Source organism: Ahaetulla prasina, chromosome 2, assembly GCF_028640845.1.
Source record: "Ahaetulla prasina isolate Xishuangbanna chromosome 2, ASM2864084v1, whole genome shotgun sequence".
Lineage (NCBI taxonomy): Eukaryota > Metazoa > Chordata > Lepidosauria > Squamata > Colubridae > Ahaetulla > Ahaetulla prasina.
In genome coordinates, this window is record NC_080540.1 from 289,959,284 (window position 1) to 289,983,202 (window position 23,919).

Sequence of the window (23,919 nt, forward strand, 5' to 3'; positions counted from 1 at the left end):
CGGATGTCCGAAAAACCATTGAATTTCTCCCAGGAAGGTCTCGATATAGATACAACGCTGATATAACTCGTCCAACCTCCGGGGAACTCCTTGCATTTTCAGCTCATCCTCTATTTTAGGGTCCAGTCCTCTTCTAAACATAGAAATTAGGTGCGATTCGCTCCAGTCCAGTTCTGCTGTGAGTAATTTGAATTTGTCTATGTACGGCCTGATCCCTTTGTTACCCTGGTTAAGCTTTGTGATCCGGTAGAGAGCTGGTACCGGGTCTCTGAAATGATCTCTGAAGATATCCAGGAAGTTCTGGTAGTTGTCCATGACTGGGTCATTGTGTTCAATGATTGGGCGCGCCCATCGAGCGGCTGATTTCTTTAGCAGGCTTAGTATGAAGGATACCTTTGAGCGGTCTGTTGGAAATGCTGCCGGTTGGATTCTCATGAACAACTCACATTGAGCAATGAAGGTTCTCATCTTCTTCGCTTTTCCTCCAAATCTTTCTGGCAAACTCACAGGGCTTGTGTGCGAAATGGGTTGCGCTACTGGAGTCGCGGGAGCGGGGGTGAGGTTTAGGTTTTGCACCCCTTGCATTAGCTGATGTACATTTTGGGGCAAATTCCCCACTTCGTTCTGCTTTCTATCCTGATGCTGTAGAATACCATCCATTAACCTTTGGTCTGCTGCGGCTTCCGCTTGTGGGAAGGTCGCCATCCCGGTCACTGTTTCTTGCTTCTGGGGAGCAAATGTTAATGAGATTGGGAAGATTAATGTCAGGTGTGAACAGCTAGATCCACAGGTGAAAAGTTTAAACTAACAGCTTTATTATTTATTATTATTTATTATTATTTATTAAATTTTTATACTGCCCTTCTCCCGAAGGACTCAGGGCGGTGTACAGCCAAGGGTAAAAAACAAAATATATACAATTAAGATAACAATTAAAACAAAGCAAATTATAAAGGCTGATAGTTAAAAATTAGATTTAAAATTTAAAAATAGTAAGAAAACCCAAATAAAATCCAACACTAGTTATGCCAGTCCCGCTTGAATGAATAAATGTGTTTTGAGCTCACGACGGAAGGTCCGAAGATCAGGCACTTGACGCAGGCCAGGGGGAAGTTCGTTCCAGAGCATCACTGTCCCCACAGAGAAGGCCCTACTCCTTATTGTTCCTTAGATACCTAGAGTATTTCACAGTAATCTTCCTAGACTGGCAGTTCGCTCCTGGGAAAGACCAGATAATGTTTGACAGCATTCAAGAGGAATTGGACCTTCCTCTCTTGTGTCTACGTAACGATTCCAGGCTAATTCCCTACTTGACCCCTCCAACTTATTGTCTGTTTTGGTATAAATGGCTCGTTCCTATTGCAAACAGGCTGCTTGGGCAGTGGGTTGGACTAGAAGACCTACAAGGTCCCTTCCAACTCTGTTAATCTGTTAAATCTGTTAATCTGTTAAATCTGTCATTCTTGCTTAATGGCACACGTTCTTCCTTAAGGTGCTGTAAGCAGGTAGAGGCCCCACCCGCCATTTACTGACACTGGGACATCCGGGATAGGGTTGAAGGATTCCATGTACTGTTAAAGTAAAACCAACCCAACCATTAAAATTATCATTTATTGAGGCATACCTATACTAGATGCTTTTGTGACCCTGGGCAAAATGCAAAAGCTATTGCAACCCAAAATACATGGCAGGTGGAAAAAGTTGCTCATCTAACAGGCGGAAAATAGTTAAAAACAGTAATAGGTTTACTGTTAGCCCCTTCCCCAAATGGTAGAAAAAGAAGAGGTAGTATAAAATTGAGAAGAAGATGATTTCAGTGGGATAAAACTTTCAATTTCATAAACTGGTTCTTTACAAGTTCCAAATGAAGGCCATGTTTTAGAGCAGGTGCGGGAGTTTTAGAGCAGGGGTCTCCAACCTTAGTAACTTGAAGGTTTGTGGACTTCAACTCCCAGAGTTCCTCAACTAGCAAAGCTGGCTGAGGAACTCTGGGAGTTGAAGTCCACAAACCTTCAAGTTACTAAGGTTGGAGACCCCTGTTATAGAATATGGATGGACAGGTAATCCTCGATTTACAACAGTTCATTTAGTGACCATTCAATGTTACAACGGTGCCGAAAAAAGTGATTTATGACCATTTTTCACACTAATAACCATTGCAGCATCCCCAGGGTCACGTGATCAAAATTCAGCAGTTTGGCAACGGACTCATATTTATAACAGTTGTCGTGTCCCGGAGTCATGTGATCTCCTTTTATGACCTTCTGACAGGCAAAGTCAATGGGGAAGCCAGATTCCTGTTACTAACTTAACAGCGGCAGTGTTTCACTTAGCAACGGTGGCAAGAAAGGTTGCCAAATGCAGCAAAACTCACATAAGAAATGTCTCGCTTAGCAACAGAAGTCCGGGGCTCAATTGTGCTCGTAAATCGAGACACATGGGATCTGTGACAAACTGACTCCGATCAGAAAAAATGACCTGTAGGTTTTTTTTGTCCCAGCTATTCAAAAGGTGAGAAATGCTACTAGAAAACCAATTGCTGGCAGTTTAATACTGGAAACTGGAATGCAAAACATTCTTCGAGGTTGTGCAACAGATAAGCTATCCCAATAATCCAGGGATGGGGAAACGATGGCCCTTTTATGACTTGTGGAATTCACTCCCAAGAATTCCCGGGTCTCAGGAATTCTGGGACTCCACAAGCCATAAAAAGGCCATTCTTCCCTATTCTTCAATAATCAAACTATTGATTATCTTTGAAATTGCCTAGGTTTCTTCACCAATCACCTTTTTCTAACAAAAGCAGCTGTAGGAAAAGATATTTTTTAAAAAATCCCTTAAATTAGCAATAGCAATAGCACTTAGACCTATACCCAGTGGTGGGTTGTCCCCGGTTCTTAAGGAATACAGAGGAATTATTGAGTCTGTCATTTGCACCTCTATAAATGTCTGGTTCGGTTCTGCAACCCAACAAGAAAAACACAGACTTCAGAGGATAATTAGAACTGCAGAAAAAATAATTGCTACCAACTTGCCTTCCATTGAGGACCTGTATATTGCACGAATCAAGAAGAGGGCCGTGAAAATATTTACAGACCCCTCGCATCTTGGACATAAACTGTTTCAATTACTACCCTCAAAACGACGCTATAGAGCACTGCACACCAGAACAACTAGACACAAGGACAGTTTTTCCCCGAAGGCCATCACTCTGCTAAACAAATAATTCCATTAACACTGTCAAACTATTTACTGAATCTGCACTACTATTAATCTTCTCATCGTTCCCATCACCAATCTCTTTCCACTTATGACTGTATGACTATAACTTGTTGCTGGCAATCCTTATGATTTATATTGATATATTGACCATCAATTGTGTTGTAAATGTCGTACCTTGATGAAGGTATCTTTTCTTTTATGTACACTGAGAGCATATGCACCAAGACAAATTCCTTGTGTGTCCAATCACACTTGGCCAATAAAAAATTCTATTCTATTCTAGTAAAACTGGCAGGAGGCTCCGCCCACTGACCTGGATGTCATCAGGAAGCTTCTGCGCATGTGCAGAAGCGCACGTGTAGCCCCAGTGCGAACCGGTAGAAAAGGTAAGTAGAACCCACCCCTGCCTATACCAATAACCTTTTGGTTACAACCACCACTGAGCCCAAAATTTATGTTGGTAAGTGAAACATTTGTTAAGTGCGTTTTGCCCCATCTCACGACCTTTCTTGCCGCAGTTGTTCAGTGCATTGTTGCATTTGTTAAGTTAGGTTGTTAAAGTGAATCTAACCTCCCCGTTAACTTCGCTTGTCAGAAGGGCGCAAAAGGGGATCACATGACCCCGGGACATTACAACAGTCGTAAATGTGAGTCAGTTCCCAGGCGTCTTAATTTTGACCACGTGACCAGGGGGATGCTGCAATGGTCGTGTGAAAAAGGGTCATAAGTCACTTTTTTCAGACCCCAATCCTTGCGTGTTTCTAACTGGTGAAGCCACGATTGAAGTCCAGTGTAATATAGATAGACAACCTGAGGTGTCTCCCTGAGTCCCATCCATCTCATCCAGAACACAGACTACAAAATAACAGAGTTGGAAGGGACCTTTGAGGTCTTCTAGTCCAATCCCCACTCAAGCAGGAGACACGACGGTATACCATTCCAGACAAATGGCTGAAAACAGGGATCTCCAACCATGGCAACTTTTAAGATTTGTGGACTTTAATATGGCTGCCTGGGGAATCCTGGGAGTTGAAGTCCACAAGTCTTAAGGTTGCCAAGGTTGGAGACCACTGTCTCAGTCAACACTGACTAAGTTGTGTATAAATAATGTAATCAAAGCCATCTCACTCAAAATAGCCTTGGGTAAACCAATTTCCCTAGACTGACTTCTACACATGCCCTTTGGGGGTAACTGCAGAGCTGTGTCTTAAATGTTGCCAAGGTTGGAGACCCATGGCTTAAAGACCTTCCCTATTAGAGCACCCACAGCCTCTGGTGGCAAGATGATTAATTGTTCTAACTGTCTGAAAAATTCTGCTTAATTCTAGGTTGCATCTCTCTTTGATAAAAGCCGGTTGATCTTTCAAAATAGTCACTTTTTCAGCTTGCTGCTGTACCTTTCTCCAAGTGGCTTCTAATTGCTCCTAGACATTATGGAACACAGTAAGAAAGACCCATCTTAATCTACCCATTGACCCCTACTCCTTCTTCTCTCCTATTTCCAGAAATTGCATGCATTTAAGCACTGTATCAGGAGCTGAATCTCGAAAGCGTGCCAACTCGTGATGGTATTAACACTGATCGAGTCACCCGGTTTAATATTTGAGCCACCGGCCTCCAAACCTTTCGCTGGGTCCACCAGGAATATAACTTTGGTTACGATCTCCTTGCTTAGCACGTTTTCTTCCCCACTATTTGGGCATTGTCGCTGGATTCCATCTTCGTTGTCAATAACGTTTTGCAATGCATCAAGGCACTGATCAAATGGAACGGCAATCCAGAGACAATAGGCACAGCAGAAAACAAAGGGATTACAAACTTCATCATCTGCTCAAGCAAACAGGTTTAAAAGCATAGCATAAAATACATACATACCAAGTAAGAGGGTAAAACAAATCTCTTACAGACTGAGAGGAGCTCCTTAATAATGAGAGCAGAGATACTTCAGAGGTGGCCAATTTCCACAAGACCCAAAGCTAATCTGTGCAGAAGCTACCAACAAACAACCCCAAAGTTTTTGTCAAAACCTGGAACCAGGACTTCAGAGTCTTGATGCATTCAAGAGAATACAAGACCTGACCTTGACTGTCTGATATGTGATTCTGAGATGGAAATCGAAAGTCAGAGACTTTCACAGCTGGAAAAGCTTTGAAGCTATGTGAATATCCGTCTCTCTTCTCCTTTATTTAATAAACAAGGATGAAAAAAAGCCAAGCAGGCTGGCTCAGGAGGAGCGCTAAAGTTCTAGCTTTTTCTGAACGTGAAGGAGAAATCAAAACACATCACTAAACCTCTCGAAATAACAGTGGTCTTCCGCATTGATGCTACCCTGTGAACATTTTTTATTTATTTGTCACAACAGTATACACAAACATCAACGTAAAACAACAACACATCATATAAACATATATATAAGCAAAAGTATGCAACAACTATATTAATTTGATATAATGAAAGGGAACAATAGGACAGGAACAGTAGGCAGTTTTGTGCTCTTATGCACACCCCTTATAGTCCTCTTAGGAATGGGGTAAGGTCAATAGTAGACAGCTTTTGGTTGAAGTTTTTGGGATTTTGAGAAGAGACCACAGAGTCAGGTAGTGCGTTCCAAGCGTTAACAACTCCGTTACAGAAGTCATATTTTCTGCAATCAAATTTGAAGCGGTTAACATTAAGTTTAAATCTATTGTTTTACTTATTTTGTTGTACTTCTAGATTTCCTCATGCAATCCTTGAAGATTTATTTTATTTTATTTTTATTTATTTATTTGGTCACAACAGTATATATAAGCATAAGCATGAAAGTAACTATATAATATATAAGCATATATATATATATATAAGCATAAGTATGCAATAACTATATTGATTGGATATAATGAAAGAAAACAATAGGACAGGAACGGTAGGTAGGCACGTTTGTGCTCTTATGCACGCCCCTTACGGAATGGGGTAGCCTTCAGAGCAGCCTAAAAAAGCAAATGGAGTATCACATTGTGAGCAATAGATAATAGGATGTCCTTATGGCATCATCTTTTTTAAAATTCACATGAATGTACTGGAATTATAAGAACTGGGAGGGATGCAAGTGCTATTAATTCCTCTCGTTAAACATTCAAGATCTGCTTTCCTATAACTTAATCCATGATGTAGGTGTGTGCAACACATTTTCATCACTGGAAGAGTGTAAAAATAACCTCCTTGAATCATCTTAAAAATGAGATGGCTGGCTGGGGAATTCTGGGAGTTGAAGTCCTCCAGGCTTAAAGTTGCCTTAGACCCCTGCCTTAGGAGTTAGTGCAGAGGTCTTCAAATTTGGCAGCTTTAAAGACTCGTGGACTTCAACTATGCCGGCTGGAGAATTCTGGGAGTTGAAGTCCAGGAGTCTAAAAGCTGCCAAGTTTGAAGACCCCACCCCCCCGAGTTAGCGCCTGCAACGCGCGTCGCTCTGAGCGCACGCGCGACCCGAGGCCGCCGCTCTTGCCTCCGCTGTCATGGCGCTCGCCGCGGGAGCCGCGTCGGGGCGGAGTCTTTCCCTTGCGTCACGCGCGCCTCCTCCTCTCCCATTGGCGGTCGCGAAGTGACGTTTGTTTGCCGTCCTTCCCGGAAGTGAAGCGGCTTCCCTCTTCCTACCTGGAAACGTTGGAGGTTCGCGCAGGTGAGTGAGACGACGGGTCCGTGGGGCAGGTGATGGGCGGACGGACGGAGGGACACCGAAGCGCCGCTCTTTCTTCCTGCCGCCTTCTGGCTAATGCCTCCCTCTCCGCGGGCCTCGTAAAGCCCCCAACTCATTTGAATGTTTTGTTCGAAACGGTCACTTTAAAAGTGTGGGGGAGGGGCAGGTTTCCCTTTAAATCAGAGAATCAGAATAGGGCTGGAAAGGGACCCTGGAGGCCTTCTAGTCCAGCCCCCTGCTCAGGCAGGAGACCCTATATACCAGGGGTCTCCAACCTTGGCAACTTTGGCTGGGGGATTCTGGGAGTTGAAGTCCACCAGGCTTAAAGTTGCCAAGGTTGAAGACCCCTGGTATATATCATTTCAGACAAGTCACCATCTGATCTCTTCTTAAAATCCTCCAGTGATGAAACATCCAGGACTTCTGGTGGCAAGCTGTTCCACTGGTTAATTGTGTTCCCTGTTAGGAAGTTTTTGCTTAATTCCAGGTTGCTTCTCTCCTTGATTAGTTCCCGACCATTGTTTCTTGTCCTGCCCTCTGATTTTGTTAAATAAATTGATCCCTTCTTCTTTGTGACAGTCCCTTAAATACTGGAATACTTCTGTCATGTCCCCCCTAGTCCTTCTTTTGTCTAGACTGGCCATACCCAAATCCTGCAATCATTCTTTGTATGTTTTGGTTTCCAGGCCTTTAATCATCTTAGTTGCTCTTCTCTGCGCTTTTTCCAAAGTCACAACATCTTTTTTTGTAATGGGGTGACCAAAACTGGATGTAGTATTCCAGGTGTGGTCTTAGTAAGGATTTATAAAGCGGTATTAATACTTCACATGATTTCGATTCTATGCCTCTGTTTATACAACCAAGGATTGTATTAGCTGTTTTGGCTGCTGCCGCACACGGCTGCTCATGTTTAAGTGATCTTCCACTAGGACTTCAAGGTCCCTCTCAGAGTTATTGTTTTTGAGCCAGATTTCGCCTAATCTGTACTTGTATTTTTGGTTTTTCCTGCCCAAGTGTAAAACCTTGCTTTTCTCCACATTGAATTTCATTTTGTTGGATAGAGCCTATTGTTCAAGTTTGTCAAGTTCTTTTTGGATCTTGAGCTTGTCTTCTCGGATGTTGGCTATTCCTGCCAGCTTAGTGTCATCTGCAAATTTGAGAGGTTGCTTTCGATCACTGAATGACCTCAATACAAAAGCTCATCCCTGCTGCTTTCCTTCCTTCCTTCCTTCCTTCCTTCCTTCCTTCCTTCCTTCCTTCCTTCCTTCCTGTCTTTCTCTATCTCTCCATCTATGGCTTTTCAATTGATAATACATTAATTTGTGTTCATTAATAATTCATTAATGAATCATGATCATTAAGCATTACTGATTATAAGAAACAAAAAAAGACTTGTGTCAGAAAACTGGAAGTTGAAATCCCCTCATCTTAAAGTTGCCAAGTTTGAAAAATACTGATGACTTTTTCCCCCTGATCATTATCGGAAGCCAATGACAGCAAAGGTTAAGCTGGTTGAAAACATAGGCATGCCGCATGATCATATAGTTTTATTGACAATGATATGGAATTAATTTTCTATTATCTTCCTCCAAGCAGTATTGACTACTTCATACTTCAACCTAAAATTAAATAAATAATAATAATAATAACCTACAGCACAGGGTTTTTCTGGTGGTTTCCCATCTGAAGATTAAGCAAGCTTTTTTAGTTTTGGCTTTGGTTAGCTTTTTTTGGAAATCTGACAAGGATGGTGAATTGCCATTCACTGTGATGCTAGTATATGCTTCATTTATTTTCATGATTCCCTCCAATCTTTCCACAGAACAAGAACCCTGTGATATCCCAAAGGTGCTTTTTCAAAAGACAGCTGGACTTTCTATTTTTGCTTTGAAGACGTTTCGCTTCTCATCCAAAAAGCTTCTTCAGCTCTGAATCATTTCCCCACCATCCAGTCAGAGCTAAAAAAGCACCTTTGGGACAAACATAATCTGGATTACTGAGATTCTCCATAAACCATGTGATATACTTTGATAAAACAACAAAAGTCATTAAAAACAACCCTGTGAGGCAGGCTAAGCTGAGAGAGAAAGTGACTTCCTAGCATGTTAAATGATCTGTGGGTGGACTTGAATCTGGGTCTCCCAGGTTCCAGTCCAACATTTTAGTTACTCTTCCATGCTAGCAACATAGTAATAAAATACAACATAAATAAGTGTTATGTTGATATTTAACATAGGAGTTATAATACATCAGAAGAAACATTCTATATTTGATATGTAGCAATGGATGGATGCTATGCAATGATTGTCAGCTTTTGATTTATTTAGTTTTTTGAGGACTTTTTTGCAATTGATTTTTTTGCAATTTTTTTAAATGTTAAAATTTCCAGGCCCATTTTCTTTTTCTTGCCGATTCCGCGCTCTGATTGGCCGATTTGAATTTTCGGCGGAAGGTTGGGCGCTCGACAAACTTGAGCTAGGTGCCCTTTCTTCCCACACCGCCGACATGTCGCGTCTTTAAACTTGCAGCGTTGGCGCTGGTGTTGACCCCCGCAGCTTCCGCATTCGTCTCGGTCCCCTTTGTCGCGTTTCTCGGTGCGGCAGACCCCTTCCTCGTCTTCACCGTCGGATTCGGTCTGAACCTCCTCCTGGTGCACCGGAGTTGCCTTCGCGCTCGCCTTTTGTGGGACCGGCTTCTGCAGTGTCTCTGCCGCTTGGGAGGACATTTCATGTGCTCTGGCTTCGTCCAGAGCGTTGGCTAGCGTTAGGTTGCTCTTTGCTAGCAGCCGTCGCCGCAAACGGATGTCTTTGACCCCTCGGATGAGTTGCTCGAGGAGCACCTCGTCTAGGTCACGGTATCCGCAGTCCTTGGACGCTCTTCTTAGGGCGGCCATGTAGTCACCGATGGATTCGCCCTCCATCTGCCTTCGCTCTCCGAATTCAAACCGCCGCACGTATTTGGACGGCGCGCAGCGGCGGTTTCTTAGTAAAGTCTGTAAAGTTGGCCACGACACCGACTGCAACGGCGTTGGCTCTGCCAGGGCTTCCGCGATGTCGATGACCTCCGGACCGCAGTGGCTTAAGAAATAAGCCCTTTTTCGGTTGTCTGGAACTCCGTGCAGTTCGTTGGCTTCTAGGAAACTTTCGAAACGGGTCATATACGTTCCCTATTTCTCCTTAGCCGGGTCGAACGGTGCGGGCAGAGTGTAACTGGCCATCTCTGCTTTTCTGCCCTGGATTTGCTGGGTTCGGGTCTATCGTGCTTCAGCTCGGTTCTGGTTCTCCTCAGCCTCGAGATCCCACCTTCGTCGCCAATGTTAGGTTCTGGAAGTAACGAGGCTGGAGACCAGGGTAGTGACAACAGCTCTTTAATATAGGGTGAACCCAGCAACAGGCTGGGGGAAAAACCTCTCCTTTTATACAGTTCTGCTGGAGGCTTCGTCCAATCAGCAACGTGCTGATTTCCCGCTCAAATATTTAAAGGTACAAACATGAATACATAACAGTAGGCACTTTTGTGCTCTTATGCACACCCCTTATAGTCCTTTTAGGAATGGGGTGAGGTCAATAGTAGAAAGTTTTTGGTTGAAGTTTTTGGGATTTTGAGAAGAGACCACAGAGTCAGGTAGTGCGTTCCAAGCGTTACCAACTCTGTTACAGAAGTCATATTTTCTGCAATCAAGTTTGAAGCGGTTAACATTAAGTTTAAATCTATTGTTTTACTTATTTTGTTGTACTTCTAGATTTCCTCATGCAATCCTTGAAGATGGAGTAGCCTTCAGAGCAGCCTAAAAAAGCAAATGGAGTATCACATTTGAGCAATAGATAATAGGATGTCCTCGTGGGGTCATCTTTTTTAAAATGTAATTCACATGAATGTATTGGAATTATAAGAATTGGGAGGGATGCAAGTGCTATTAATTCTACTCGTTAGACATTCAAGATCCATGATGTAGGTGTGTGCAACACATTTTCATCACTGGAAGAGTGTAAAAATAACCTCCTTGAATCATCTTAAAAATTAGGTGGCTGGCTGGGGAATTCTGGGAGTTGAAGTCCTCCAGGTTTAAAGTTGCCAAGGTTAGAGACCCCTGCCTTAGGAGTTTTATTTATTTATTTATTTACTTATTTATTTATTTATTTATTTATGTCACAACAGTATAGTGCAGAGGTCTTCAAACTTGGCAGCTTTAAGACTCGTGGACTTCAACTATGCCGGCTGGAGAATTCTGGGAGTTGAAGTCCACGAGTCTAAAAGCTGCCAAGTTTGAAGACCACCACCCCCCTGAGTTAGCGCCTGCAAAGCGCGTCACTCTGAGCGCACGCGCGACCCGAGGCCGCCGCTCTTGCCTCCGCTGTCATGGCGCTCGCCGCGGGAGCCGCGTCAGGGCGGAGTCTTTCCTTTGCGTCACGCGCGCCTCCTCCTCTCCCATTGGCGGTCGCGAAGTGACGTTTGTTTGCCGTCCTTCCCGGAAGTGAAGCGGCTTCCCTCTTCCTACCTGGAAACGTTGGAGGTTCGCGCAGGTGAGTGAGACGACGGGTCCGTGGGGCAGGTGATGGGCGGACGGACGGAGGGACACCGAAGCGCCGCTCTTTCTTCCTGCCGCCTTCTGGCTAATGCCTCCCTCTCCGCGGGCCTCGTAAAGCCCCCAACTCATTTGAATGTTTTGTTCGAAACGGTCACTTTAAAAGTGTGGGGGAGGGGCAGGTTTCCCTTTAAATCAGAGAATCAGAATAGGGCTGGAAAGGGACCCTGGAGGCCTTCTAGTCCAGCCCCCTGCTCAGGCAGGAGACCCTATATACCAGGGGTCTCCAACCTTGGCAACTTTAAGCCTGGTGGACTTCAACTCCCAGAATTCCCCAGCCAGCTTTGCTGGCTGGGGGATTCTGGGAGTTGAAGTCCACCAGGCTTAAAGTTGCCAAGGTTGAAGACCCCTGGTATATATCATTTCAGACAAGTCACCATCTGATCTCTTCTTAAAATCCTCCAGTGATGAAACATCCAGGACTTCTGGTGGCAAGCTGTTCCACTGGTTAATTGTGTTCCCTGTTAGGAAGTTTTTGCTTAATTCCAGGTTGCTTCTCTCCTTGATTAGTTCCCGACCATTGTTTCTTGTCCTGCCCTCTGATTTTGTTAAATAAATTGATCCCTTCTTCTTTGTGACAGTCCCTTAAATACTGGAATACTTCTGTCATGTCCCCCCTAGTCCTTCTTTTGTCTAGACTGGCCATACCCAAATCCTGCAATCATTCTTTGTATGTTTTGGTTTCCAGGCCTTTAATCATCTTAGTTGCTCTTCTCTGCGCTTTTTCCAAAGTCACAACATCTTTTTTTGTAATGGGGTGACCAAAACTGGATGTAGTATTCCAGGTGTGGTCTTAGTAAGGATTTATAAAGCGGTATTAATACTTCACATGATTTCGATTCTATGCCTCTGTTTATACAACCAAGGATTGTATTAGCTGTTTTGGCTGCTGCCGCACACGGCTGCTCATGTTTAAGTGATCTTCCACTAGGACTTCAAGGTCCCTCTCAGAGTTATTGTTTTTGAGCCAGATTTCGCCTAATCTGTACTTGTATTTTTGGTTTTTCCTGCCCAAGTGTAAAACCTTGCTTTTCTCCACATTGAATTTCATTTTGTTGGATAGAGCCTATTGTTCAAGTTTGTCAAGTTCTTTTTGGATCTTGAGCTTGTCTTCTCGGATGTTGGCTATTCCTGCCAGCTTAGTGTCATCTGCAAATTTGAGAGGTTGCTTTCGATCACTGAATGACCTCAATACAAAAGCTCATCCCTGCTGCTTTCCTTCCTTCCTTCCTTCCTTCCTTCCTTCCTTCCTTCCTTCCTTCCTTCCTTCCTGTCTTTCTCTATCTCTCCATCTATGGCTTTTCAATTGATAATACATTAATTTGTGTTCATTAATAATTCATTAATGAATCATGATCATTAAGCATTACTGATTATAAGAAACAAAAAAAGACTTGTGTCAGAAAACTGGAAGTTGAAATCCCCTCATCTTAAAGTTGCCAAGTTTGAAAAATACTGATGACTTTTTCCCCCTGATCATTATCGGAAGCCAATGACAGCAAAGGTTAAGCTGGTTGAAAACATAGGCATGCCGCATGATCATATAGTTTTATTGACAATGATATGGAATTAATTTTCTATTATCTTCCTCCAAGCAGTATTGACTACTTCATACTTCAACCTAAAAATTAAATAAATAAATAATAATAATAACCTACAGCACAGGGTTTTTCTGGTGGTTTCCCATCTGAAGATTAAGCAAGCTTTTTTAGTTTTGGCTTTGGTTAGCTTTTTTTGGAAATCTGACAAGGATGGTGAATTGCCATTCACTGTGATGCTAGTATATGCTTCATTTATTTTCATGATTCCCTCCAATCTTTCCACAGAACAAGAACCCTGTGATATCCCAAAGGTGCTTTTTCAAAAGACAGCTGGACTTTCTATTTTTGCTTTGAAGACGTTTCGCTTCTCATCCAAAAAGCTTCTTCAGCTCTGAATCATTTCCCCACCATCCAGTCAGAGCTAAAAAAGCACCTTTGGGACAAACATAATCTGGATTACTGAGATTCTCCATAAACCATGTGATATACTTTGATAAAACAACAAAAGTCATTAAAAACAACCCTGTGAGGCAGGCTAAGCTGAGAGAGAAAGTGACTTCCTAGCATGTTAAATGATCTGTGGGTGGACTTGAATCTGGGTCTCCCAGGTTCCAGTCCAACATTTTAGTTACTCTTCCATGCTAGCAACATAGTAATAAAATACAACATAAATAAGTGTTATGTTGATATTTAACATAGGAGTTATAATACATCAGAAGAAACATTCTATATTTGATATGTAGCAATGGATGGATGCTATGCAATGATTGTCAGCTTTTGATTTATTTAGTTTTTTGAGGACTTTTTTGCAATTGATTTTTTTGCAATTTTTTTAAATGTTAAAATTTCCAGGCCCATTTTCTTTTCTTTACAGGGATGCATTTATTGTACATTTTCTTCTTCTTTATCCAGATATAATAAAACTTTATATAAAGTTTTAAATCCATGGAGTAATTCATGTTTCTAACTGATCACCTCAGGTTTGATATAAAGGTAAAGATTCCCCTCACTTGTCGGGAACGATAAGCACATATGTGCTTGTCGTTCCAAACTCTAGGGGGCGGCGCTCATCTCCGTTTCAAAGCTGAAGAGCCAGCGCTCTCTGAAAGACGACTCCGTGGTCATGTGGCCAGGATGACTAAACGCCAAAGGTGCACAGAACACTGTTACCTTCCCACCAAAGGTGGTCCCTATTTTTCTACTTGCATTTTTTACGTGCTTTCGAACTGCTAGGTTGGCAGAAGCTGGGACAAGTAACGGGAAATCACCCCATTATGCATCACTAGGGATTCGAATCGCTGAACTGCTGACCTTTCAATCGACAAGCTCAGTATTTTAGCCACTGAGCCACCATGTCCCAGTTTTGGTATAATTAACTAATTAAAATTGCAATCCTTTTTTCAGTAGCTGGTACACAACTGAGGTATAGACAAACCACCTAGGAAACATGAATACGAGCAAGCTATAATTAACTGAATGCATTGTCTCAGGGCAGCAAACCATCATTGTTGTTGTCATCAAAATGCAAACAAAACCGGATTGTTGCAAGTCTCTGTAACTATATCTTAGCTTTTAAAAACTAAAACAGTAATTGCATTTAAACATATGAAAAGCAAAATGTGAACTAGTTGTGATCTAGAACCCCAAAATGGAAGAAAAAAACCTATTCATTACCATTTATAACAAAAATAACAATTGTTTTCCTCGGAGAGAAGTTACAGTTAGAGAGCTAGGGCACCACCATCCCTTTATAAAGCTTTGATTGGCATCGTTAAATGTCTGTGGAGATTCTCAGTCATCTAGGTCATGGTTGGCCCAAAAGTGCTTTTTCAAGAAGCAACTGGACTTCCTGTTTTTTCTTTTTTTACAAATTTTTTTTTATTTTATAGACAAACAGAGATTTAAAACATCAGTAATTCCTTCCGTGTGACGTCTCGGTGTTTTCTTCCTGGCTCCATCTTTTTATTGTTTCTTTTTTCTTCACTTCAATTTAAACTTACAATTTTTCCACAAATACATTATTATCATTTTCGTACATAATTATCCGTTGCTTATCTGTACCTTTCTTCTAACCAATGGTAGAATTTATCCCATATCTTAAAATATTCTGAATCCTCTCTTTCTTTAATCATCAAAGTTAATCTGTTCATTTCTGCACAATCTAGAATTTTTCTAATAATTTCTCCTTCCAGGGAACTTCCTGTTTTTTCTTTGAAGACGTTTCACTTCTCATCCAAGAAGCTTCTTCAGCTCAAACTGGATGGTGGGGAATGGAAGGATTTGCATTCTTTTGATTGCAGACAGATTTGCATTCTTTTGATTTGCATTCTTTTGATTGGCTGGAGAACAATTTCGTAGAATACACTAACTAAAAAAATAAGTCATTGGTTGTCAGAATGTCACTCTGAAATCTCTAGTCCAGATTTAATCATTGTTTATTGTTTATACCATACCATATCAATAGGAAGCCAATGGCCTAGGTCGTGTTTGTGAAAGATCAACAAGGCAGCCATAACCACATAACTGAACCCGTTGTATATGAATTACATAAAAAGCAAGTAGAAAAATTCACCTGGTCACCTCCTTATGGATCCCTCCGTAATGGCCTAAAACAGCATTCACAATATTTGTATTGCGATTTAGATGCCAGAGTTTATGCATTTGCAAATAAAGTTGACTTTGTTAATAATAATAATAAAAAAACCCTGTCTGATTCAATATTTCTTATGCAATTGAAATAAGCTAAATTCAAGCGGGTGGAGCTCTAAGATCAAAAATATATTATGAAGCGCTCTGTATTTCTGATTATATCTTGCAACGAAAATGCAACGTGTTTTGATTTAGATTTAGTTTAGTACCAAATTATCAGAATATATTTATATTTAAGGACTTAACCATATTCACTTTAATGAAGGCTAATATGATACCTCATTATGTTTTGCTACTTTGTTGTTGTTAATATCTGATAAGGAAAAGTAATTGTCGGAACAAGAGAATATTACGATACACGGGTATCCTCGATTTATAGCCATTTGTTTAGTGACTACTCAAAATTACGGTGACTGAAAGAAGTGGTCCTTGCAGCTGGTCCTTGCATTTACATCCATTTCAGCATCTCGTATGATCAACATTTGGGCATTTAGCAGTCATATGATGAAAATTTGGGTGTGTGGCAAACGGCATATATTTATAGTAGTTGTACTGTCTGGGGTCATGTGATACCTATTTTCAATCTTCCCGGGTTGGGTGGGGTGGCTTCTAATGATGGAGGAAACTGGATTTGCTTAACAACCTTTTGATTCACTGAACAATTGTAGATATTCCCTTAACAACCATGTCAAAAGATGACACCGAATCATGCACGACTCCCTTAACAATGGTTTTGCTTAACGACTGAAATTCTGGTCCCAATTGTGGTTGTAAGTCGAGGGCTACCTGTATTTAAAAGGTCTACTGGGTCATAACCAGCTTAAGATGATCATGTGGTGTGAATACTTTCCTCAGTTCTGGTGCAGCCCAAATGTGTAGGACCAACTTCTGGAATCCCTCAGCCAACATGGCTGCCACCCCCAAGGATTATGGGAGTTGAAGTCCAACCTATGTATAATGCTTCAAGATGTAGAAAGGTGCCATACAGACTGATTTGGAAAGTGCGTTGTCCTCTGTCCCGTCCCATCCCGTCCCCCAAATTGGTGAGGATGAACCTAGTCCAGGGGTCTGCAAACTTGGCTCTTTTAAGACTTGTGGACTTCAACTCCCAGAGTTCCTCAGCCAGCAGGCTGAGGAACTCTGGGAGTTGAAGTCCACAAGTCTTAAAAGAGCCAAGTTTGCAGACCCCTGACCTAGTCTACAAAATTTTCCAACACTGGAAATTTTAAAGAAGATGTTGGATAACCATTTGTCTGAAGTGGAGTAGGGTTTCCTGCCTGGGCAGGGGGTTGGACTAGAAGACCTCCAAGGTCCCTTCCAACTCTGTTGTTGTTATTATTACACAATGGTTTCAACCTGTTGTGTTTCTTCCCCCAGCACATTTTTAAAGCACACTACAAAGAACCATGGTGTGTATTCCTTGCATCGTCATTCCAGTTCTGCTGTGGGTCTACAAAAGGTTCCTTGAGCCGTATCTTTATCCCTTCATCTCTCCTTTCGTTAAACGCATTTGGCCCAAGAAAGCAGTGCAGGAAACGGCAAAGCCCGACCAAAGGAACAGCTCTGAAAATGGAGGCGATTTCATGAAGCAGGATTCCTTCATCGATCAGCCAGAACTTTATAAAGTAAGTGCCACTTTTTTTTTAGACTATAAGACGCAGCGGAGTATAAGACGCACCAAGATTTCGAAGAGGAAAACAAGAAAAAAAAAATAGGGTTTGCCCTCCCTGGCCCCCAGGAGCAATCTGGGACCTCACTTTACCAACCTTGGAAGGATGGAAGGCTGAGTCAACCTTGAGCTGGTGAGATTCGATCTGCCAAATTGCAATCAACCAGTAGTCAGCAGAAGTAGCCTGTAGTACTGCATTCTAACCACTGCGTCATCATGGCTCTTAGGTATCTGGAATATACCTAAGAAAAGGAAGCTATTCATTTTGAATTTTGCTCCTGGTTGAGCAACATTTTAAGCTTGAAGGCTTGGCAATGGTCTCATTCACTACCTGTGGTCGTTTCTCTGCTGTTCTCATCTTGCGTATATTTACCAATGAATATTTATAACAGAATAGAGATTGCCTCTAAGTCAAGGGTGTCCAAACTTGGCAACTTTAAGACTTGTGGATTTCAACTCCCAGAATTCCTCAGCCAGCAAAGCTGGGAGTTAAAATACACAAGTCTTAAAGTTGCCAAGTTTGGACACCCCTGTAAGTCAAGGCCACACAAAAGATGCAGAGAATTGGAAAAAGGTTGGCTTTGCAGTGGTTGAAGCCCTGAACAAGCCTGAATGTACTGTACAAGTGTCCTGTTTAAAATGCTTGTGTGAAAGCAAATATCATTGTGCTTTAGGGTGAGGATTAGTAACATGGGGCCTATAGGTGCCAGGATGTCTGGCTGCGCCTAAATAGTGCTTGCCGTCTCCAAAATTATACTATTAATAATTAACAAGCATCATTAGTATTAGTAACAATTAATTATTAAATAATATTAATAATTAATAATCCATGGACTGAGTCACTGTTAAATTTTCTTTATTGTCACATACGTGCCACATTTCCCCCCATTTGTTAAATGGCTTCAATTTTAGGGTTTGAAGGGGTGAATTGAGACCCATAAGCTCTGCTGAAGTTGAAAGCCCTCTGCACTCTGTCCCATCATCCCGAGCTCATTTTTCCTTTGGGAAGCTTAAAAGACATTCTTTTAGCCAGCTTCACTCACCAAAGAAGCTGGAAAATTCCACTCTGCTCAGGTGACATCACTGGGCCTGCCTCCTGTGGTCCAAATACCCTCTCCCCCCTTCACCTCTGAATATAGTCTTTCCCTGCAAGGTGTTACCTTCTACGGTTTTAATAGAATTCCATGGATAGGCATACATGGCTGCAGGTGAAGTGGCTTAAGCGTATTACAGGTAGTCCTTGACCTATGACCATAATGGACCCTGGAATTGCTTTAGAAGTCATGATGGTCATATGTAGAGGCACCCACATGACAGATCCAATTTTACGACCCTTTTTATGTTGTTTGTTACAGCGAACACTGTAGCCGTAAAGCGAATGCAGCAGTTGTTAAGCAAACTCTGGTCATTAAGCGAGTCAAGGCAATCCCAGGTGTTTCTTTTGCTGGCAAAAGATATTATAAATCACAAAGTGAAGCTTGGAACACTACAACCTTTGACAACAAAGGTTAGGCAGTTGCCAAGAGCTTGAAATGTGGTCATGTGGTTGTGGGTTGTGGGTTTGCCACTATTGGAACTGGTTCATAAGTACCTTTTGAAGGGGCCTGTCATAACTTGGAACAGTCATTAAGCAGCCAGTCATGAAGCAAAGACCTGCAAATAAACAATAGAAAAGTTATGATTTTAATTAATGATGATTCCAACTCAGCTCGCTTCTATCCCCAAGGCTATCTTAAGCATGATCTAAAACAGGGGTCCCCAGCACAGGCTGGGGACCATTATGTTGTGACCTAGCCCCAACTAGTTATTACCAGGCCCAAGTAGTTATTACCAGACAGTGCTTTGCACCCTGCCAAAGGCCTATCTTGGCAAAGCCCCACAAAGTTCAGAAAGAAAAAGACGCCGACTTGAAACAGATTTAGCAACGTTGCTTTCTTACAAAGAGCCCAAGAGCCTTTGCTGCTCTTTTAAGCCTTATGGGAGGGGTCAATCATCTCTTGGCCTTACTCCCAAGTCATCCTTTTTGCTTTAGCTGACCTTGCGCCTTCTGGCAGCTCTTTGCATGCGTGCACTAGGAACAGGCTCCACCTGTTCCTCTGCCTCTCTGCTGTCTGCCCCTGGAGGCTCTGGAGTCTGTGCATCGCTCCCAGATGGCCCTGGCCCCATCTCTGCCTCTGACGCAGAGCCCTCGTCCGGGCCTTCCCCAGACTCCAGGACTGGCCCATGGTCCTCCACAGTCTCCTCACTGTCCGACTCCGCTGCTGGTGGGCTGCTGGTGGACCACAACACATTGCTGGTCCGTGCCCATACAGCTGGAAGTGAGTGGCAGGTGAGTGAAACAGCATACGTGCAGGAACTACCGGTTGCATGCTTGGGAACCATTGATCTAAAAGGAATTTGATCTTTTTTAGGACCAAGAAGGGCATCTTAGGGCCAGCTAGTCACCATTCTGGTTTTTCTCTTTCAAAACTATGATGGAATGAATGTGCATTTTAAAATCTCTTTTTTTTCCCCTCCCTCCCTGTCTTTCAGAGCAACAGCAATGGCATTGCAAATGGATTTTCTGGAACTGGACCCAAAGAAGACTCCGACAAAAAGACAGATTAGTTACTCTTCTGCTGTGGGGTCAAGGCTGTTATAGGAAATGAACTCACAGTTGTTGTCCCCACGTGGATATTTTACTGATTGCACCTTTATCTGAATGGAAATTTGGAATATGTATAGACCGCCCATTGCCCCAGAGAGACTTGGATTAATTCTAGCTGTGTCCTTGAAAATAGTTTTAATATATTGTCTTGCTATTGTTGAAATTTGGGGTAGCTGGAACCCTAATGTGCGGTGCAATTGAAGAGTGCTAACAGTTTTCGTGTCCATATTTTATTAAAACCGTAATGTCAATTTCGCTACTTGTTTCAAAAAAAAAATTCCTAAAATCCTTCATTGATGAGGATTCATAGGCTTGTTTGTTTTTTTTAAGCAAAAGATCATACAGTAGCTAAAAAGAAAGTAGCACTGTAAATATTTGAACTCTAATGGTGAATGTATCGATAACTACCAATTTGCTGTTTCAAAAATTAGCATCTGCAGAGCTGCCCTTTTGCTGATTCCTCACGATGGTATAGAAAACTTTTAAAAAGCAGATATTACATATGGAGGGGACAATACCAATACAATGCCACAAAGGGGAAAACTTTTGAGCTGATAAACAAACATAACTTTTTATGCAAATTCCTGTATTTTGGTTGATAATATCTACCTCCCTAATTCGAATAACTTCCAAGACTGCCAGAGCAAATAAACCTTATTGCTTATTGTTGTAACTGTATTATTTTGTCTGCAATGTAGATTTTCAGTTGGTGCATTCTAAGACCCATGTATGCTTTTCATGAAGTAATAGAGAAGTATTCCTGTCTCCCGTATGAAGTAAAGATTACACCTTAAGATATGCCCATGGCTCCTTTTCAATTCAAAGCATTTTTATGGGAGAATGGGAAATGTTCTCTGGGGATAGAGAAATGTATTACTTATCTGAGATCTGTTTTAGTGAAATAAGGAGACTACAACCCTTTGCCTAGGAAAAATGCAAATTTAACTGATTTAGAAGTTGAATAAAGTGTGAAAGCAATATACATATTACGTGCTGAGTCCCACTTCTCTCCCCTCTCCCCTTTTTTGCATTCCAAAATTAAGACACTTAAGTTTAGGTTACAAACACACCAGTTTAGGGGCGCTCGTTGTCCATCTTGTACTCTGGGAATTGAGGTCCATGCATTTTCAAAATTGAGAAACATTACTCTGACCTTGTATTGAGTAAATGCCATTCAAAATACCTACATTTGCTGCAGATATAGCTGGCATTTCTGGAACTGGACAAGTAGACTGGGGGGGGGGTGAGTTAAGAAATGGCAAAGCTCAAAGTTGTACAGCATGCAGGTAGTCCTCAACTTTTACAACATTACAACTTTAATGACCATTCAAAAATATAAATCACTGGGGGAAAAAACCCACAGTCCTTACACTTACAATTGTTACAGCATCCCCACGGTCACATGATCAAAAAGTGGCACATGGCAACCAACATATATTTATGACATTTGACCCTGGGAGAGCAGCTTTAGCTGTCTATGGAGCTTCTCAATCACCCAGGTCATGGTTGTCCCAAAGATGTCCCAAAAGTGCTTTTTCAGGAGCCAGCTGGATTTTGTTTTGTTTTTTCCCCTTTTGAAGACAATTTCGCTTCTCATCCAAGAAACTTCTTCAGCTCTGACAGGATAGTGAGGAATGGAAGGATTTATATTCCTTGCAGACAGCTGGTCATTTGCATCCTTTTAGAGGGTCCCTGAAGCCCTTGGAGGTTTATCTGTGACCTCAGGGTCACCTGAGTACTGCCCCTGGTTCCTGTAGTCTGCAATTTTTTTTTCTCTGGAAATCCATTCCTACTTCCTACTTCAAAGGGTGCTCATCCCAAATTGTATAGCTAAATCTCTGCAGAGATTCTCTGTGATCCATGTCATGGTTGTCCCAAAAGTGCATTTTCAAGAGGCAACTGGACTTCCTTTCCCCCCACTTTTGGAAAAAATGTCCATCTGGGTTCAGTTCCAAGTGTGAAGAAAGACAGTGGAAACATGGAGAGAAGGAGGGGGACAGATTTAAAGCCTTTCTTGGGCCCTGCCTTGGAGCTTCCTGTGCCTGTGTAAGAAATGTACTCTGATTGGTTGTCAGAATCCCATGGGGCCATGCAGGGGTAACTTTGTAGGTTGTCTTGAGTCCCAGGCCTGGTTGAATCTTGCTGGGTGATGATGTAATGTGAAGGGGCTTTGGCCAATTCCTATTAGGGCTTAATGGCTTTGTTCTGCTTTGCATCTTGAGTGAGGGCTAATCCTATCATGTCCTGAGGGCCATGTCTTTTGTTTTGTAGATAAGCTGGCCCAGCCTTTGTCTTGTAGGTAGGTTTGCACCAAAATATCTGCTGGGAGGGAGGGGCAGGGAGCTGAGGCTCTGAGTTTATATCTTTTAGAAACATGTTTCTCCTTTAGGGAAAATATAATATTCTGCCTTTTTAATATTTCCTAGAATATTTCATTCTTCTAGGAGAAGGGTGGGTGCTAACTTTCTACACTTCAATGACCCTCTAAACTTTAGAGACTAAATAATGCAAAGTACCAGCTATCTGCAAAGAATATGAATCCTTCCAATCCCCGCTATCCTGTGTCAGTGCTGAAGAAGCTTCTTGGATGAGAAGCGAAACGTCTTCAAAAGGAAAAAAAAAACAAAGTCAGTTGCCTGCTGAAAAAGCACTTTTTGGACAACCATGACCTGGATGACTGAGAATTTCTACAGTCCCAAAGATGCTTTCCAAAAGACCACTGGACTTTCTTGGGAGTGTTTTTCCCTTTGAAAACATTTCGTTTCTCGTCTAAGAACCGAAGAAGCTTCTTGGATGAGTTTTTTTCAAGGAAAAAAACGTCAAGAAAGTCCAGTTGTCTTTTGAAAAACCTTTGGGATCCCCACAGGGCTGTTATGCTCTGTGTTGTGGTTCATTTTTTTTTATTTCATTTTGTCACAACAGTATACACTAACATTGTCATAAAAAAAACATATCATGAAGAAAATATATATATATATAAGTAAAGGACATGCATCAGCTATATTAATTTGATATAATGACGGGAACAATAGGACAGGAACGGTAGGCACTTTTGTGCTCTTATGCACGCCCCTTATTTATTATTTATTATTATTTATTATTATGCACGCCCCTTATTACTTGTCTGTTAGTCGCATCAACTTGCCCCTTTGTGAAATGGGCTTCATTTGGGACACCAAGCGGTATGTTTCAAAATGTGAGTTTGCATTTGCAAAACCAGGCCACCCCTAGTCCCACTAGGGCAGGGGTCTCCAACCTTGGCAGCTTTAAGACTTGTGGACTTCAACTCCCAGAGTTCCTCCTTTGCTTTTCTGGTTAAGGACTTCTGGGAGTTGAAGTCCACAAGTCTTCAAGTTGCCAAGGTTGGAGGAGACCCCTGTTCTAGTCCAACCCCCTGCTTAGGCAGGAAACCCTACACCACTTCAGACAAATGAATTAGAATTAGAATTAGAATTTTATTGGCCAAGTGTGATTGGACATACAAGGAATTTGTCTTGGTGCATATGCTCTCAGTGTACATAAAAGAAAAGATACCTTCATCAAGGTACAACATTTACAACACAATTGATGGTCAATATATCAATATAAATCATAAGGATTGCCAGCAACAAGTTATAGTCATACAGTCATAAGTGGAAAGAGATTGGTGATGGGAACTATGAAACGACAAACCACAACTTCTGGTGGTAAGTTGTTCCACTGGTTAATTGTTCTAACCGTCAGGAAGCTTTAACTCCGCAGGTAACCTAGGTAACAACATGGCTTCTGCGTAGGCGGAGACCAAGGAAGGGGAGGAAAAAAATCCCTCCCAACTGCGAACTCAAGAGCTTCAGGGAGGACTTCATTTCCCGACATGCAGCTCCGCTTCCCACGTGCCTGGGCGGGGGGCGGCCTCGGGGCACGTGATCTCCGCCCACTCGGCACACCCCC

The 23,919-nt window shown here is 42.1% G+C and overlaps 1 protein-coding gene across 2 annotated transcripts; it reads left to right on the plus strand.

The window, feature by feature from the left end:
• The first annotated feature begins 3,519 nt into the window (after positions 1–3,519).
• Positions 3,520–20,658, plus strand: C2H18orf32 (chromosome 2 C18orf32 homolog). 2 transcript variants are annotated; one of them, XM_058170975.1, is made up of 3 exons: positions 3,520–3,608; positions 17,051–17,298; positions 19,875–20,658. In XM_058170975.1, exons 2-3 carry the CDS (start codon positions 17,080–17,082, stop codon positions 19,947–19,949), a joined length of 294 nt encoding a protein of 97 aa, XP_058026958.1. In that variant the 5' UTR covers positions 3,520–3,608; positions 17,051–17,079; the 3' UTR covers positions 19,950–20,658. The 2 variants fall into 2 exon arrangements, with proteins under 2 accessions (XP_058026958.1, XP_058026957.1); XM_058170974.1 differs by lacking the exon at positions 3,520–3,608 and adding an exon at positions 11,276–11,421.
• The last annotated feature ends 3,261 nt before the right edge of the window (positions 20,659–23,919 follow it).